The sequence below is a fragment of the Plasmodium relictum genome (genome assembly GCF_900005765.1).
Source record: "Plasmodium relictum strain SGS1 genome assembly, chromosome: 5".
NCBI classification, from domain to species: Eukaryota; Apicomplexa; class Aconoidasida; order Haemosporida; family Plasmodiidae; genus Plasmodium; species Plasmodium relictum.
In genome coordinates, this window is record NC_041683.1 from 204,968 (window position 1) to 221,766 (window position 16,799).

The 16,799-nt window shown below is 17.4% G+C and overlaps 4 protein-coding genes across 4 annotated transcripts; 2 read left to right on the plus strand and 2 right to left on the minus strand.

Annotated features, from left to right (window-relative positions):
* Positions 1-874: 874 nt before the first annotated feature.
* Positions 875-2,299, minus strand: PRELSG_0506000 (conserved protein, unknown function; the record flags this gene model as incomplete). Its single annotated transcript, XM_028675309.1, has 1 exon — positions 875-2,299. One exon carries the CDS (start codon positions 2,297-2,299, stop codon positions 875-877), a length of 1,425 nt encoding a protein of 474 aa, XP_028531911.1.
* A 3,688-nt stretch (positions 2,300-5,987) lies between these two features.
* HMGB2 (high mobility group protein B2, putative) lies at positions 5,988-6,287 on the plus strand (the record flags this gene model as incomplete). The annotated part of the gene is made up of 1 exon (XM_028675310.1): positions 5,988-6,287. The coding sequence occupies one exon, from the start codon at positions 5,988-5,990 to the stop codon at positions 6,285-6,287; it is 300 nt and encodes a 99-aa protein (XP_028531912.1).
* Positions 6,288-8,237: 1,950 nt separating this feature from the next.
* On the minus strand, positions 8,238-8,474 carry PRELSG_0506200 (conserved Plasmodium protein, unknown function; the record flags this gene model as incomplete). The annotated part of the gene is made up of 1 exon (XM_028675311.1): positions 8,238-8,474. The coding sequence occupies one exon, from the start codon at positions 8,472-8,474 to the stop codon at positions 8,238-8,240; it is 237 nt and encodes a 78-aa protein (XP_028531913.1).
* A 1,099-nt stretch (positions 8,475-9,573) lies between these two features.
* RON5 (rhoptry neck protein 5, putative) lies at positions 9,574-16,494 on the plus strand (the record flags this gene model as incomplete). The annotated part of the gene is made up of 31 exons (XM_028675313.1): positions 9,574-9,634; positions 9,945-10,013; positions 10,076-10,189; positions 10,430-10,462; positions 10,623-10,649; positions 10,729-10,917; positions 11,024-11,083; positions 11,171-11,242; positions 11,316-11,381; positions 11,515-11,595; positions 11,678-11,800; positions 11,900-11,980; positions 12,215-12,337; positions 12,405-12,598; positions 12,734-13,115; positions 13,270-13,644; positions 13,734-14,111; positions 14,185-14,403; positions 14,483-14,557; positions 14,637-14,675; positions 14,774-14,806; positions 14,896-14,925; positions 15,029-15,061; positions 15,187-15,243; positions 15,356-15,400; positions 15,472-15,537; positions 15,612-15,686; positions 15,848-15,919; positions 16,010-16,072; positions 16,163-16,264; positions 16,382-16,494. 31 exons carry the CDS (start codon positions 9,574-9,576, stop codon positions 16,492-16,494), a joined length of 3,450 nt encoding a protein of 1,149 aa, XP_028531914.1.
* Positions 16,495-16,799: the final 305 nt, after the last annotated feature.

Sequence of the window (16,799 nt, forward strand, 5' to 3'; positions counted from 1 at the left end):
AATGAAAAAAGCTTTGAAATTTTGAAATTAAAATATAATAATATTTATATAACCACATATAAAAAATTAATATTCAAATCACTTCTTTTTAATTTACAGTTTTTAATAAAACTATCAAGATGTATAATTTTATGTTTATTCTATCTAAATTTTGTTAATTCTCCTTTTTCTTAATGGTATTTATTACAAATTTAAAAATTTGTTTTCATAAACAAAATATCAATTATAGAATTAACACTAAAAAAGGATATTTTAATAATAATTACAACAAAAAAATTATTAATGAAGAGGTATATTTTTAAATTAAAAATACTCCAGGTAAAAAAAAAATTTGGCTTCAGTAAAAGTAGCTTTTATTGAAATAATAATGGTATTTCTTTTAAGTACTATAAAGGTATATTATTATAATTAATGATTTTGTTTATAGAAAAAAAAAAAAAAAAACATGAAAATACTGAGGCATTATTCATGGTAGTATAGAATTAAATTTAATAAAAAGAATGATTTATATTTAGAAAGTATGCATAATAAAATAAATAAATTCAATATGGAGCTAAAAATCTGAAAAATATTTTAAAATTTTCATAATAATACGGTGGTAGAATATGTACAATTTTATTTTTTTTTTAAAAAATATTATTAGTTTTTTTTTTATTATAAAATAATTGAATTTCATACATCACAGAAAAAAATTATATTTAAAAGATAATAAAAATAATCAAAACAATGGCTCTGAAAATTAAAAAAAATTTTGGAGAGAAAAAAAAAAAAATAGTTTTACTAACGACAAAAATATAGGTAATAAATATATATATTATTTATTAATCAAAGGAATTCATTGTATATATATATTTAATTAAGATTTAAATTAATGTTAGAACGAAGGTGACAATGGTCTATTAAATCCTCCTCTTCGGTTCATATATTGTCTATATTTTCTTTTTGTTCTTCTATTTATTCCTGATAAATCGGTTTTACTGTGGCATTTATTTTCAGTTGTATCAAATTGGCTAATTCCTATAATTTTTTTAATCATTTCACTTTCAGATATTTCTTCTTTGTCACGTTCAGAGGATAAAGCATCATAATTTTTTTTATCTGTATATGATATTGTATTTTTTTCTTTTGAATTAAAATCATGTTCATTTTGATTATAATTATTATTTATATGATTATTATTTAAATTAGTGTTATTTGTGTTTAGTTCTTTTTCAGATTTATTTATTTCTATTTGTTCTCTATAAAAATTATTTACTTCATTTAATTTTGTATTAACTTTATTCTTATTCTTTGTATCATCAAATTCTGTATTCTCATCCTTTACTTTATCAATTGAATTATTATTCACACTTCTTTTTGCATCATCTTTTCCTTCATTACTATAGAATGAATTATTATTTTTTCCTTTTTCATCGCTTTTTTCATAATCACTGTAACTAACACTATCCCTACTACTACTAGTCCTTTCATACCTATTACTTGAAATTCTTCTTCTACTCTTAAGTCTATCATTACTTCTATCTTTACTTCTACTTCTTTTTCTATATCTATCTGCACTTCTTTCTTTATGTTTATACCTATGCCTATCTATATTTCTCTCTCTATCTCTTCTCCTATGTCTATGATTATCTCTGCTTCTTTCTCTACTCCTACTTTTGTGTTTGTCTCTTTTTCTATCTCTACTTCTATCCTTACTTCTATATCTATTTCTGTATCTGCTTCTATCCCTACTTCTTCCTTTATTTCTATCCTTACTTCTTCCTCTACTTCTACCCCTACTTCTTCCTCTACTTCTATCCCTACTCCTTCCCCTACTTCTATCCCTACTTCTTCCTCTACTTCTATTTCTTTTTCTACGTTTATCTCTATTTCTATCGCTACTTCTATCTTTATCTATGTGCCTATGTTTACTTCTTTTATGTCTTTTCCTTTCTCCACTTTCCATTGTTTCATAGGTACTATCACTTTTATCATCATTCATTACTTCGTTCACACTATTTATAATAGCATTAGGCCCTTCATTCATTTCATCTATTTGATAATTCCCATCATAATAATTATTTATATTTACTTCATCATTATCGTAATTTTGTGAAAGCTTATTTGTATTATTCTCCTCATTTTTATTAATATCATTAAATTTTTTCTCTTCTCTAAATTTTATAAGATATTCATCATTTGAAAATTGTGTCTCCTTTTTGACATTTTTTTTGTATAATTCATTATGATCAGATATATTCACATTTTTTATTTCATCATAATTATTAGTTTTATCAGAACTATTAATATAACTTTCCATTTTATTTTATTTTTTTGAGAATTAAGTTAAATTTTATTTTAAGAAAGTTAAACATAATGTAAACACTTGAATTGAATTACATATGCTTTGTTTAATATTCCTTTTTTTACTTTTGAAATTATAAAAATTACTTATAATTCAAAAACTTTTTAAAGAATTAAGTTATGCTTTTAATTAAAAAATAAATTTTTTTATTCAAAAAAATTAATCATTCTACCAAATATTATAGTTAGCATATCTAATAAAAAGTAACTTAATAAATGCTATTATAAATTTGGAAAAACATAAAAATAAATTTATATTTTCACATTTAAGTATATTTTTTTTTTTATTTTTTTTTTATTTAAACGATAAATTATTAAAAAAAAAATTTTTAATTTTACGCTATATGTGAGGCTTAATAATTACATACATATAAATAATTTTAAAAAAATTATAAAAATAATTTTTATTACAACGATACAATTTCAGAAAAATTGTTTTATACTATAATTATTTTTATGCTTTTTTTAATAAGTTTTATATGTATTTATATAATTTAAAAAAAAAAAAGTTTATGTTACTCTATAAAATATTAGTTTTAAGCATAATTTATTTCATATAGAATCTAATTGTGAAATGTGGAATCATTAAATAAAATTATTATTTTTATCTTTTTTTATTTTACTATTTGTCCATTTTATTATAAGAAAATTGCCTAATATAAAAATATTTATTTTATATAATTAAACACTTTTAAAAATATTAAATTCTAACTTTTTTGACTATTTTTCTTTTTTTGTGCTCATCTCCAAACAATATTTAGTTTAAATTAAATTTAAAATCTTTTTTTTTTTTAACTACTGTAACTGTTTATTCAATATTTTCTCCAAAAATATAATTTTAAAAATATTTCATTTATCTAAAAACTTCTTTAATTATTATTTTTTTTTTTTTTTTTTTTTTGTATTTATTAAAATATCTTCTAAATAAAGAAAATATGAAAATTAGTTGAGTAAAATATAAAAAATATATTTTTATTTATTTTAAAAATAAGTTGTTATTTTTCTAAGATGTTTATAAAATGAAAAAAAGTACATATTATATTCATTTAAATTATAAATTTTAGCATATAAAACCTTATGAATATTTTAATCACAAATAATTTTTCTATTTTTTAGCATATTTCAAATTATTAAAAAAAGTAAAAAAAAATAATATTCTAAATGGTGCATTTTAAAATTATTAAGATTACGATACATACATTGATATTAGAAATAAACAGTTATTTTTGCTAGGTATATTAATGAAATTAAAAAAGAAACTAAAGACGTAGGAAAATTTATAAAGATATAAATATTAAAAGTTAAATATTAAAGTCGCAAAAGCAATAAAGATAATTCTTATATTTTTTTATGTTACTTTATAGAATAAAGAAATATAAGAACTTTTAAATAAAATATATCTGCAATATAATTAATATTAATTCTCCACTTAATGTATTTTTTTATGTTCTTATTATATGCATATATATTTATATATTAAGATGGTTATTTTTTATTTTCGTTATTATATTATTGATTATTATCATATTATTTTAACTAGAAAATACATTTCTTAAATGAATGAAGGATTCCAAATTCTTAGAAATTAAATTAGTTTTAATTTTAAAATTAAAAAATAAAATAAGGATATTTTCTTAAATTTGTCAATTTTATTAGATGAAAATAATTTAAAATTTTTTATTTAATTTTATATTAAATGGAAATTTTTTTCACCCATTTTATCGAAATGTGTTGCATTCAATTTAAATAAAAATATTCTAAAAAATACCCAAATAAAAAGAAGAAATTTTTATGTTTTCAGTATTAATAAAAGGAAATGTGTATATATATATTTTTAATTTTAATATTATATATTTCTAAAAAATAGATATATTAAAAAAAAAAATTAAAAATGTGTATTAAATATACTGCATTCAGCTATAATATTATTAAAATATTAAAATGTACATATATATATATATATATATATATACAATTGTGTTCAAGTATTTTTTGGTTAAAATGTGAATTAATATAAAAAAATTATTTTACTTTATAATTATTAAAATTTTTATATACGTTAAATTTTATATATATATATATTTGATCATTTCTTGTACAATGAACGTATTAAAAATTGTAAAATTAATTGATATATATAAAAAATTTGCAAATAATTTTTATAAAATTGATCATTTATTATATATATATATAACACGAAAAAAAAAAAGAGTTTATTGAATAAATATTGTGCACATGAATTTTTCGTTGTTTAAAGTTTTTATAAAATTAAAAATAAAAATAAAATATATACATTAATTTGTACTAGTATTAGTAGAACAAATTTTGAAAAAATTCAAAAAATTAATTTTTAATATATAATATATATATATATTTATACGTAATACATGCATATATATCAATTATTCTCGTACAATAATTTTGTTCGTATTAAAATAATACATTAATACATATCTGTTTTTTTTTTTTTCTTTTGCAATAAAATTTTTTATGCATAATAAAGATATCGCTTACTTTTGCATATAAATATATACATATTATATACGTATTATATATATATAATATATATATATACATATATATATAATATATATATATATATATATATATAAATCTGATAAAAAAAAATTTTTTTTTGAATAGTTAACTTTTATTCGTTTGTACTAAAAAAATTTTTTTTTTTAATATTAATAGTACATATTAATATTTAATATGTTAAAATCTTTGTTTTAATAATTTTATTTAAATTTTAAACAATTTTCTATAAACATATATTGAATAATTTTATTTAAATATAAATAATACATTTAGCATTTAAATTTTATTACAACTTTAACTTTTTAAATTTTTATTGGATACCAAAAAAAAGGTAATGAAAGAAAAATTTCATTAATTATTTTTTTATCTTTTTGTATTTACCATTTAATGAAAATTTTTAATTTTATGTAGTTAGTAAAAAATTATCTTTATTTTTATTTATCATATATTTAATGATTTTCATATTTTGATATTACGTATTATTTACCATATATATTATTTTAATATTAAACATCACCATATTATAATTTATTTTATTACTTTTAATATTATAATATTTTGTTTTATTTTGTTACATTTCATTGTGATTTTTCATTTTATATTATTTTAATTTCTTTTAATTTTATTTTTTATTTTGTTTTATTATTAATGCGATATCAAATGAATATAAATAGTGTATTAATATATATATATATATACTTTTTTTTATCTTATATGTCTTTACAATTTTCTTTTCTTTTAATTATGTTTAAACTTATAAATATATGTATATATATTAATTCTAAAAATGTTTTAACTTGTATTTAGTTTTAAATAATAAAACAAAATTTTATATAAATTTTAAAAAAGGTTTTCACTATATAATTTTATTTTTTATTCATTTTAATACCATTTTGTATTCGCCCAATAGTTATATTTATGTTACTGTTTAAAATTTTTATTTATTTCTAAATATTCTATAAAAAAAAAAAAAATTACCACTGTATATAACTTTTTATTTCTTCATTTTATAGTAAATATTTTTCTAATTTTTATATTTTTATTAGTATATATGAGAAGTAATATAAAAATTAAAAAAATTTTTTTTCTCCCTTAGGTTATAAAAAATGGCTACAAAAACTCAAAAGAAGGTTTTAAAAAAACAAAATAAGAAAAAGAAAAAAGATCCATTAGCTCCAAAGAGAGCTCTATCTGCTTATATGTTTTATGTAAAAGATAAAAGACTAGAAATAATAAAAGAAAAACCAGAATTAGCCAAGGATGTTGCACAAGTAGGTAAATTGATTGGAGAAGCTTGGGGAAAGTTGAGCGCAGCTCAAAAGTCACCATATGAAAAAAAAGCACAGCTAGACAAAGTGCGATATTCAAAAGAAATTGAAGAATATAGAAAAAAAAATAAGGAATAATTTTTATCATTAATATATTTTAACACATGTATATATATATATATGTATATATATATATATGTACATATGTGTATATATAGTTTTTTTTTTTTTTTTTTACAATTACTATCATATATTTTATATATTTAACTTTTTTTTTTATTTTAAGAAGAAACATGAATATATAATTTAAATTTTATGTCTATATACTTATGTATAAGTATATATATAATTTCTTTTACAAATTTTTTTTTTTTTTTTTATTATTATATCATTGTAATTTTATTCTTAAACTTTTTTTTTTTTTTTCTCTTTTCACAAAGATTAAAAAAAAAAAAAAATTAAAATCTTAAAAGAATTTTAAAAAATGTATTATTTTAAATAATACATTTACTAAATATTTTATGTATTAACATATTTTTTTCTTTTTGTATCCCTTTTGTTTTTTCTTTAAAATATTTAATAGTTCATACCTTTTATTATAATTTTAAAAAGGCACTTCCTATGTATTATATATATATATATATTTTTTTTTTTTTTACTTATATTTTTATATATATGTTTAGCTTTTTTTTTGTAAATTATTTTGTCTAAAAGAGATGACAAAAAAAAAAAGAAGTGTTAGTATAAATTACCTTAAAGTAACAGTTTAACTGATGTATCGCTCTAAAGTTTTTTTTGGAAATATTCTATAATATTGTTATACTTTTTGTATCTTTGATATAAATCAAAAAGAAATATGTTCATAATTATACGTATTATAGTATATGTTTTAAAATGTACAAAATTAATATTATTGTTTTTTTTTTTTTTTTGTTTTTGGTAATTGAAAGCTTTATTAATTTTTATAATGTAAAGTTTGATTTGCAATTTTTTCATTTAATCTAAGTGGTGATACTAAAAAAAAAAAAAGATGTAATTTTATTAATTTAAAAAATCTTAAATGAATAAATAAAATGAAATGAAAATATGTTTTTATCTTCTTAAGTTATTTTATGTGTTATTCTGTTTATATAATAAATAAACATAATGTTTAATAGAAAAAAATGGCTATAAATGAAGAAAATTCTATATATATATATATATATATATATATATGTTTTAAAAAATTGCATTAAATATATTAAAAATAGAAACGATGTTGCCTCTTTTTTTTCTTTTTTTATTTCTCATTTAAGCTATTTTTTATATTTTTTATTTATTACTACTTAGAAAAAAAATCTATTTTAGTATATATAATTAATTTTTTGTTTCTTACATTTAAGTATAATAAAATATTAAACTTCTTAATTAAGCAGTTTTATGTAACACCATCTCTACAAAAATAATTTTTTAACATATTTGATCATCTTTTACTAATGTGATAAGTTTTAATTTTCTTTACATAACTTTTATAATATATATTTCATACAGTTTAAAAAATAAAAAAAAAAAAAACTTAAATTGTATTAAATATATAAAAAGAACTAATTAAAAATATATGATATTATATATTAAAAAAATAAATATATTTAATTTTACGTTATTGACTATTATTTTTTAGCTTATTTAAATAAATTTAGATATTTAATTATGAGTGATTATTTAAAATATAAGTTTATTTTGAAATATATATATATATATATATATATATATATATATATATATATATATATATATATATATATATATATTATAAAATATTAAAAAAAGAAATAATCTCAACAAATAATAATTCCGAAAAACTACTTAACCTATATTATTAGCAAAGCTCATTTCTTAGTATTTTTTTTTTTTTGTTGATACAACTAAAAATATTTGTGATAAAATATTAAATTAGAATATTTTATTTTGTAATTAAATATAAAAATACATTTTCTAAAACATACATTCGCGTATATATTTCATTATTCTTTTAATTTCACAGAGAATATTTAATTTTTAAAAAAATTATTTCTACATTTCAGAAAACTATCAATGATCCTTTTTAGTCTAAATGAAAAAAAATAAGAAAAATAATTTTAAAAATATAATAATATCTATATAATGTAAATGAAAATATAAAAAAATAAAATAAAATGTTACCTTATTCGTTAAACAATTATATATATGTGGAATCCCAGGTTTTAAAACTAATTCATAAGAAACATATGCAGTTTCTGCTGCTAGAAAAAAAATTAAAGCTCTTCGAATAATTGGTAAACCAACACTACCACACCCATATGACATTTTTAAATAAAAAAAAATAACAAATAAAAAAAAAAAAAAATAAAAAAAAAATTAATTTATATAATATTTACTTAGATAATTCAAATAAAAATTCTGATAATTGTAATTAAAAAAAAATATATAAAGAATAGAAAAGTTATTCAGAAAATTGCGATACTAAATATATTTTTTCTTAATTATATATATAATTTTATTTTTTATATATAATTTATTACATTTTATTTTTATTTCATTTTTTTTTTTTTTTTTATTTTATTTTATAAACTTTTATTTTTTTTTTTTTTATTTTTTTTTATTTTTTTTTTTTTCTAAATTTTTTTAAATATTTTAATTTTTTTTATAATTTTTTGGACTTTTTTTTAAAGAGTATTCCATTTTATTATTTTTTTTTTTTTAATTAAAGAAGATTGAGCAATGTAATTATTATTATTTCATAAATATTATACAAAGTATATAAAATTAATATAGGATAATATGATATATTTTTACATTTCTTTTAAAACTTTTAATAATGAAAAGAAAAATTTATTATGATAGATAACTCTTCTCGAAAAGCGTAACTAAAAAGATCTTTAAACTTCATAAAATAGGATAATAAGAAATATTCCTTTTTTCTTTTTTTCTTTTAAAAATATCATAAGAATTGATCTTTAAATAATCACCAAAAAATATATAAAACTAGTTAATATATAAATTTCTTTTGTATTAATAAAAAGGAATAAAAGTTCTGCCCACAAGTGCATACAACTTTTAATGAATTTTTTACATAATAAAGATTTTTTACAAATAATATTTTTTTTTTTGTGTGCGTTACTATGTTACTTAACAAAGAATTATATTAATTATAATGATTTTATCCTATTTAAAAAAAGAAAAGAAAAAAAAAATTTCATTTCTAAAAACAAGTTGTCTAAATTGTTATGTTTTTATAGAAAAATCTTAAAAATACCATTAAAAATAGAAAAAAAAAAAAGAAAAACTAAACTATATTAGAATGTTTCTTTAATAACAATATTTTAAAGTCATTATTATATTTTTAAAAAATATATAAGTATATACATATGTATATATTTTTTTTCTTACTTTACTGTTACTAAATATGCTAAAATATATTTTAGTAATTTTTATTTGGTCTGTGTATTTTCCATCGGAAATATCAAGTAACATATAATGCTTATAAATATATGAACATATTTATTTAAATTAAAAATTATATTTTCAAATTTTATTACTTCAATGAAAAAATTTACTTTAAAAACATTTATACTTCATTATATTTTGTTCTTTTCATTACAAAAAGAGGAAAATTCAAATAAATTTTGAATATGCTATAGAAAAATTATTTATTTATTTAAAAAAAGCATTATCTTTATTTTAATGATGAATTTTTTTTTCATTCTACTTTTACTATTTTTATAACAAAACTTTGAAATTCTTATTTATAAAACTATGTATATAATTTTATTTTAGACCATATTCATAAAACCCTTAAATTAAAATCAACGAAAAATGAATCAAAAGGAGTTCAGAAAGATAAAGGTACATAATTTTAATATTATTCTTTAAAGAAAAAAAATAAATTATTATTTTCTATTTTTTAGGTGTTAGTAATATTGAAAATTCTATTATGAGAACAGTTGACTCAGTTAATATTGTTTTTGATCCCGTTTCTAAAAAATTTGTTCCTTCAAATTCAAGAAAATCGCATATAGTTGGTTAGTACAAAAAAATAATTAATAAAATATTTTTATGAAATAAAAAAAATAAAAACTATTGTCTATATTAATAGAACTGAAATTGTGAAGAAAAAAAAATAAATAAATAAAATAGACAATTTAAAATATTAAAAACAAAATAACAAGATTTTATAAATAAATAAGAATTCATAAAAATAATATTTATTTAAAAATATGAACTATAGAATAATATATATACTTTTTTCCCCCCCTTTTTAGGTGGCTTTAGTCAAAATATACCAGACGAAGAAGGTTTATACAATAAAAAAAAAAAAAAACATCTATTATATTGATAAGTTTTTTCTTTATATATAATTTTCTATTTTATTATTTATTTATAATAATTTTTTAATTTTTTAATTTTTTTCACTTTAATTTTTTTCCTAATTCTAATTATTTTTTTTTATTAAAGACGTTGAAAAAAGCAAATTTGAAAAAGGTAAAAATTCAAAAAAAAAATTCTATTTGTTTTTATAAACTTAATTACTATATAATTTTAATAAACCTTTTATTATTAGCTCTCCGTTTTTTTGAAAAAATAAAAGATGATATGATGAGAATTGGTGCCAAAATTAACAATGAATTAGATGGAGAAAATTTTGAAACATTAGAAAAGTACACAGAAATTTCTGCTATATTAAGAGAAAGTTTAGCTGCCATGCATTCATTAGATGTAGTAAGAAATGAAAAAAGCATGACTTTCTCAAGTAATATTAAATTAAAAACTATTTAAATATGTATTAAAAAAAAAAAAATTAATTAACAATAATACAAATAAAATTTTATTAAAAATTAAAAATTATTTTTTTTTAGAATATACAACGGAGTGGTATGCAGAAGCAACGCTAAAAGATAAATATGATACCAAGAAAAGTAAAAAAAAAATATACTTTAAAAAATTAAAAAAAAATAATATTATTTATAGCAAATATATTATATCATAAAGATTTATTTTTATAGGTATACAAAAAGATATGAAAAAAATTATTAAGAAAGAAATAAATTCAAAAAAAGTCTCAAATAAAAAAATAGGTAATACAATTTTTTTTTTTATAATTTAAAAATTTCATCATAAAAATTTTTTTTTCTTTATACTTTTGTAAAGATGCTAGTATTGAGAAACTTGAATTAGACCTTTTAATGCAGAAATTTGTTATTGAAAACACAAATGGTATATATTTAATTATATTGATTATATTTTATCTCACTAATATTATGTCTTTTTGCTCTTTTGTTTTTACTTCTAAAAAAAAAAAAATGACTAATAATGAATAAAACAATATTGTCTCTTATTATTTTTTTAGTAACAAAATTATTAAAAGAACACAGTAAAAATGGAGGCGATTATTTGTCCCCTATGCATACTGATGTTTGCGGACAATTAGGTATTTATTAAAAATAAATTAGTTAAAATATATTTATTAATATAATAAATGAAAATTATGTTTATTATTAAAACTTTTTTAGGAAGTATATTAGCAAGTTACTTATTTGAGAAAACATTTAAAAAATCTGTCAACAATGATTTGAGTTTCTTCAAAAAATATCTTCCTCTTTTAAAATTTAGAATACAAACTATGATTCAAAATGGTGAAAATTTTTTTTTTTTTCTTTTTTTAAATATATGAATTTTATTAAAAATTTTATACAAACATATATATATATATATTATTTTTATTCTATTTATAGGAACCCTTTTGCTGTTGGAGAAAGATATATACGATTCTTTACATTCTTTTAAGAATAAAATTGCCGAACTTATGAATAAAAGTAAAATTAGATAAAAGAAATAAATTATTTAGATTAATTTATATTAATTTTTTTGGAAAGAAAATTTAAAATTTTTTTTTATCATTTAATTTATGAAATTACCTCATTTTTATTTATTGAAATAAACTTTTATATTTCTTTCACTTATTTTAATTTCAAAAAGAAAAAAATATTCAAATTACAAAAAAAAATACGTGTATAAATATATACTTCTTTATTTTCCCTTCATTATAGAATTTGGGTTCAATGATATGTGCCCTGAAAAATGCTTAAATGAAACTGTCAATGCAGATTACAGTTTAGAAGAATATGAAAAAAACTTTAAGCCCACTAATACATTGCAACGAAGAGGAGATTGTAATATATAAATATATAAATATATATTTATTTATTTATATTTATATATTTTATTTTATTTTTTTAGTAACTAGATTATTATTATATTACTATAGAGATAAATTATTTAATATAGAAGCAACAGCTGATTTTATTTTAATAATATTACTTTATCTTAATTCTGCAACCGAAGTTTCAGAAAAAGGATTTTTAGATGTCAGTATTATGTATACATCTGATAAATTTAATTTAATAAATAAAACTATTAATAAAAGTGGAGAGGTATGAAAAAAAAAAAAAATACAAATAAATAGTTTAGAAATATTTTATTAAATAATTTCATAGATTAAATTAGTATGAATATTTTAATAATAATAACTAACAATTTTTATTATATATATATATATATATGTATAGAAAAAAAAAGGTGACAAAATAAATATTAAGAAAATAGCTCCCTTTAACTTTTTTCGAGAAGAATCACTAGAAAGATCTGGGAATGAACCAATATTTGCTATTGATGATATAATAAAAACCTGCTCATTATTAAAACGCTCAAAGTATTTTAGTTCCTTATTCGAATTAACAAGAAATTTATGGATAGATATTCAAAACATGTATTCAGCTTCTTACGGATTTACTGAATCAAAAAAAGTAAAAATTGGAAAATTTGTCGCCTCAAGAATTAGAAATGTTGGTTTTTTATTTAGATGGTTTAGCAATAATAAACCTTCATTCAAAAATATGAATTTCTTAGTTAGACATTTCTCACCTTTACTTTCTATAAGCTTACAATTAAGTAATAAATATAATAATTAAACATTTCAAATTTTATTAAAAATATGTATACTCCAAAAAAAAATTAAAAAATATATATATATATAAATTATCTACAAATACTTATATATGCATCATATTTTATTTTTTTATTTATTTTTTTTAATTTTAAATAGCTTTTTTTATAAGTACTATGATTGAACAATATGAATCAAGTTTTTTAAGAAGTTTTTCGGCAGTTTTAAAAAAGATTTTCACTTTAGGTAGAAGTGGAGCAAATCCAAAAAATTATGATGATTTAATCAAATTTTCAGAGACAAATTATTTATTAAAACATAACAAAGTAGATAGTGCTCAAAGAATAATTAGTCAAATAGTTACAATGTTAAAAAAAAAATTTTTATCTCTACCTTATACTCCTACACTACTTGCTCAGTTTGTTTCTACTATCCTTTCTTTATGGGTGTTTGAAAATGAAAAAGATGTTTCATTACAAAATTCGAATGTATCAAGATTTAAAAAGTTGTTTTTTCTCACATACTTTGTCCATAGTAAAATATATAAAAAACAAATAAGATAGACATATTTATGTATATATATATATATATATATATAATGCAATTTTTTCTTTTTATCATAGATGATGGTCCAGTAGAAAAAGCTGTTGATATAATTTATAATAGATGTAAAAGTAGAACAAAAAAAATAGTTTTAGGTTGTATACATGATTATGGAGGAATAGAAAAAAGTAAATTCTTTGGATTAATAAATAGAAAATGTAAACCTATAAGAATTAATATTAAAAAACGTAGCATTCGTAAAATTTTAAAAGTTCTTATGTCATCTTTATCTAATCCACTGGATATTTTAAAAATTGCTGTTGATACAGCTACAAGATGTGATTATTTTTATCGTAGTCCATCAAAGGAAAAAAATAAAGAAAATATAAATAAAAAAAATTATGATTTATTTATTAAATCAGAATTATCTCTCCGATACATATGCGCTACCGTGACAAGTAATTTTTTTTAATTTTTTGAGAAAAAGGAAAAATGTATATATACTTTTAATTTTTTTTTTTTTTCTTTTAGAGAAAATTGTTCAAAAGATTATAAAAGATGTTTCACGACTTAAAGATATGAATCAAGCTCAAAGTATAATTGATAAAACATTAAATAGCCTTCAATATTTAAAAATAAAAAATCATAGAGATGAAAGTAGCAGTATAACCATTATTTGTCCCTTTATGGAAGGAAACGATAAAAATATAAGAGATTTAGAAAGAAGTCAAATAGCTTATTTTGTTTTCAGTAAATAAAAATGGAATAAAAAATATATAACTATATAAGAAATAAATAAATATTTTCTCCTTTATTTTTCTTTTTTTAGAGAATATCGGTATGCTTAAAATTCTTAAAGGAAAAGTTTTAAACCTCTTTAAGAAATCTGTTTCTATTAGAGAAGGTTAATATAATAATAACTAGATATATTTTTGAAAAAAAATAATTTTACACTAATTTTATTTATTTTTTTTTTTTACTAGGTATTAAATCAGACAGTTCTATTTTCATAAAAGTTGGAGGTAATTTAATAAATGTGAAAAAAAAAATGTATAAGACTAAAATAGCCTCTATAATTTTTGTAAATATTGTATTAATATATTTATTTTTTTTTTTTAAGCTCGAAAATTTAATGGCCTTCTCTTTACCGGGGGTAATGCATATTCATTTATATTTTTTTACATATTTAAATAAAAACCGAAAAAAATTATTATTTGTTTTTTTTTTTTTCTTTAATTTCAGGATATCATCTAAACGTAGAAAATTCTCAACGTAACAAGCATAACGAACTGACTTTTAAAATTTTTTTTTAATAAAAAAAAAAAATCAATCAATTATATATATAATAATTTACATATTTTCTTATCTTTATTAGGTGATACCCTTCATATTGATTTTTCAGAATCAAGTAAATTTTATTATATTAAATCTTATACTTTTCTATTATTTTGTGTTTATTAATTTTTTCTTACTAATATTTTTTATTCATACCATTTTATTTAATAATATTTCTTTTTCCTTTTATTTTTTTAGGGAAAGTATATGATGGAAGAAATTTCGTTGATGAATTATCAATAATAAAAGAAGATGGTATTATATTTTATTTTTCCTTTATATAACTGTTTACAAATATTATAATATTTTATTACCTAATTATTTTTTATTTTCCTTTTTTTTTTCCTTTTTGTTCATTGTCTATTAGGTGTTAAGAAAATTGAAATGAAAGGAATAAATGAAGGATATCAAAGTAATACATAATATTATTTTTTATGAAAAAAAAAAAAATAAATATATTTAAAAAACATTGTTTTTTTTTAGGAATTTATGTTCTTCATGATGGCACTAGGTTAACTGAATTTGATTTTGCCATTCAGAATCCTAATGGTATATATATATACTTAACAATATAATTGCATAAAAATAAAAAATTTGAATTATTATTATTATTTTTATTATAGCTAATATAATTGTTTTTGATGGATTCAATTATATTTCATCTCGAGCTCTTAGCATAATGGGATTAAGTGATGAAAGTATATATTAATTTATAAAATAAAAATAAAAAAATAATTATTTATTATTATTCTTTTTAATTTTATCTTGTCATTATTGACTTTATAACAGTTATATAAAGAATATATATATGTATAAATTCTTGCCTTTGTTCTATTTTTTTTTCTTTTTAACTTTTTAGGACTTGTTTGGGCTGGAGATAATGTAGGATGGATAGCTGAATTTGCTTTAAGTCTTATTTCAGAAAGTCCAGGTAACATACATTTATTTATATATATGATAAAAAAAAAAATTAAATTTCTTAATATATAATTTAATTTAAAAAAAAAACTAATTTTTATAGTACCCATTTTTGATGGTCATGCATGGGTATTACTTGATAAATTAAGTGTCAAGAGTATCTTAGGTTAGAAAATAAATGACAAAAAAATGATAAATTGATATAAAAATGTAGTACAGTTAAAATATATATATATCTATACTTTTTAATTGATAGGTGAATTTTTACCAAATAATGTAGACGGAAATTTACTAGCTAGTAATGTTACTTTTGTTATTTTAAATAAAAACGGGAAGCAAATTAGGATTGGTGAAACACGTAATAAACTAAAAAAAAAAATATATATATAGCACTAAAATATCTAATTATTTACAATTTATATAAAATAAAAGTTTCATTTTTACATATATATATATTTTTTTTTTTCTTCAACAGCTATTATAGACCTGAAGTATGCAACACTTACGCTAGCAGGTATACTAAATTTTGTTACAAAAGCAGAAAAAGGAAAAGATAATGAAATAATTGTTCATACTAGAATACCATAGTTTAGTTGACTTTCTTTTTTTTTGAATAAAATGTAACAATAATAAATAAGTTATAATATGAGTAATTTTTCAAAGAAATCTCTTTTAAGTAGATGCCATATCAATGATACATATACAAAAAAATTAGATGTGCTATATTTTTTAAATTAAAAAATATGAAATGTGAATAAAAAATTTTATTTAATTAAAACGAAGAAAAAGTTATAGCTTTTTTTCTCTTTTTTTATATGAGTTTACACTATTTTATCATATTATTATTTTAAGACTTTGATATGCATATATATATATTTATGTATTAAATAAAA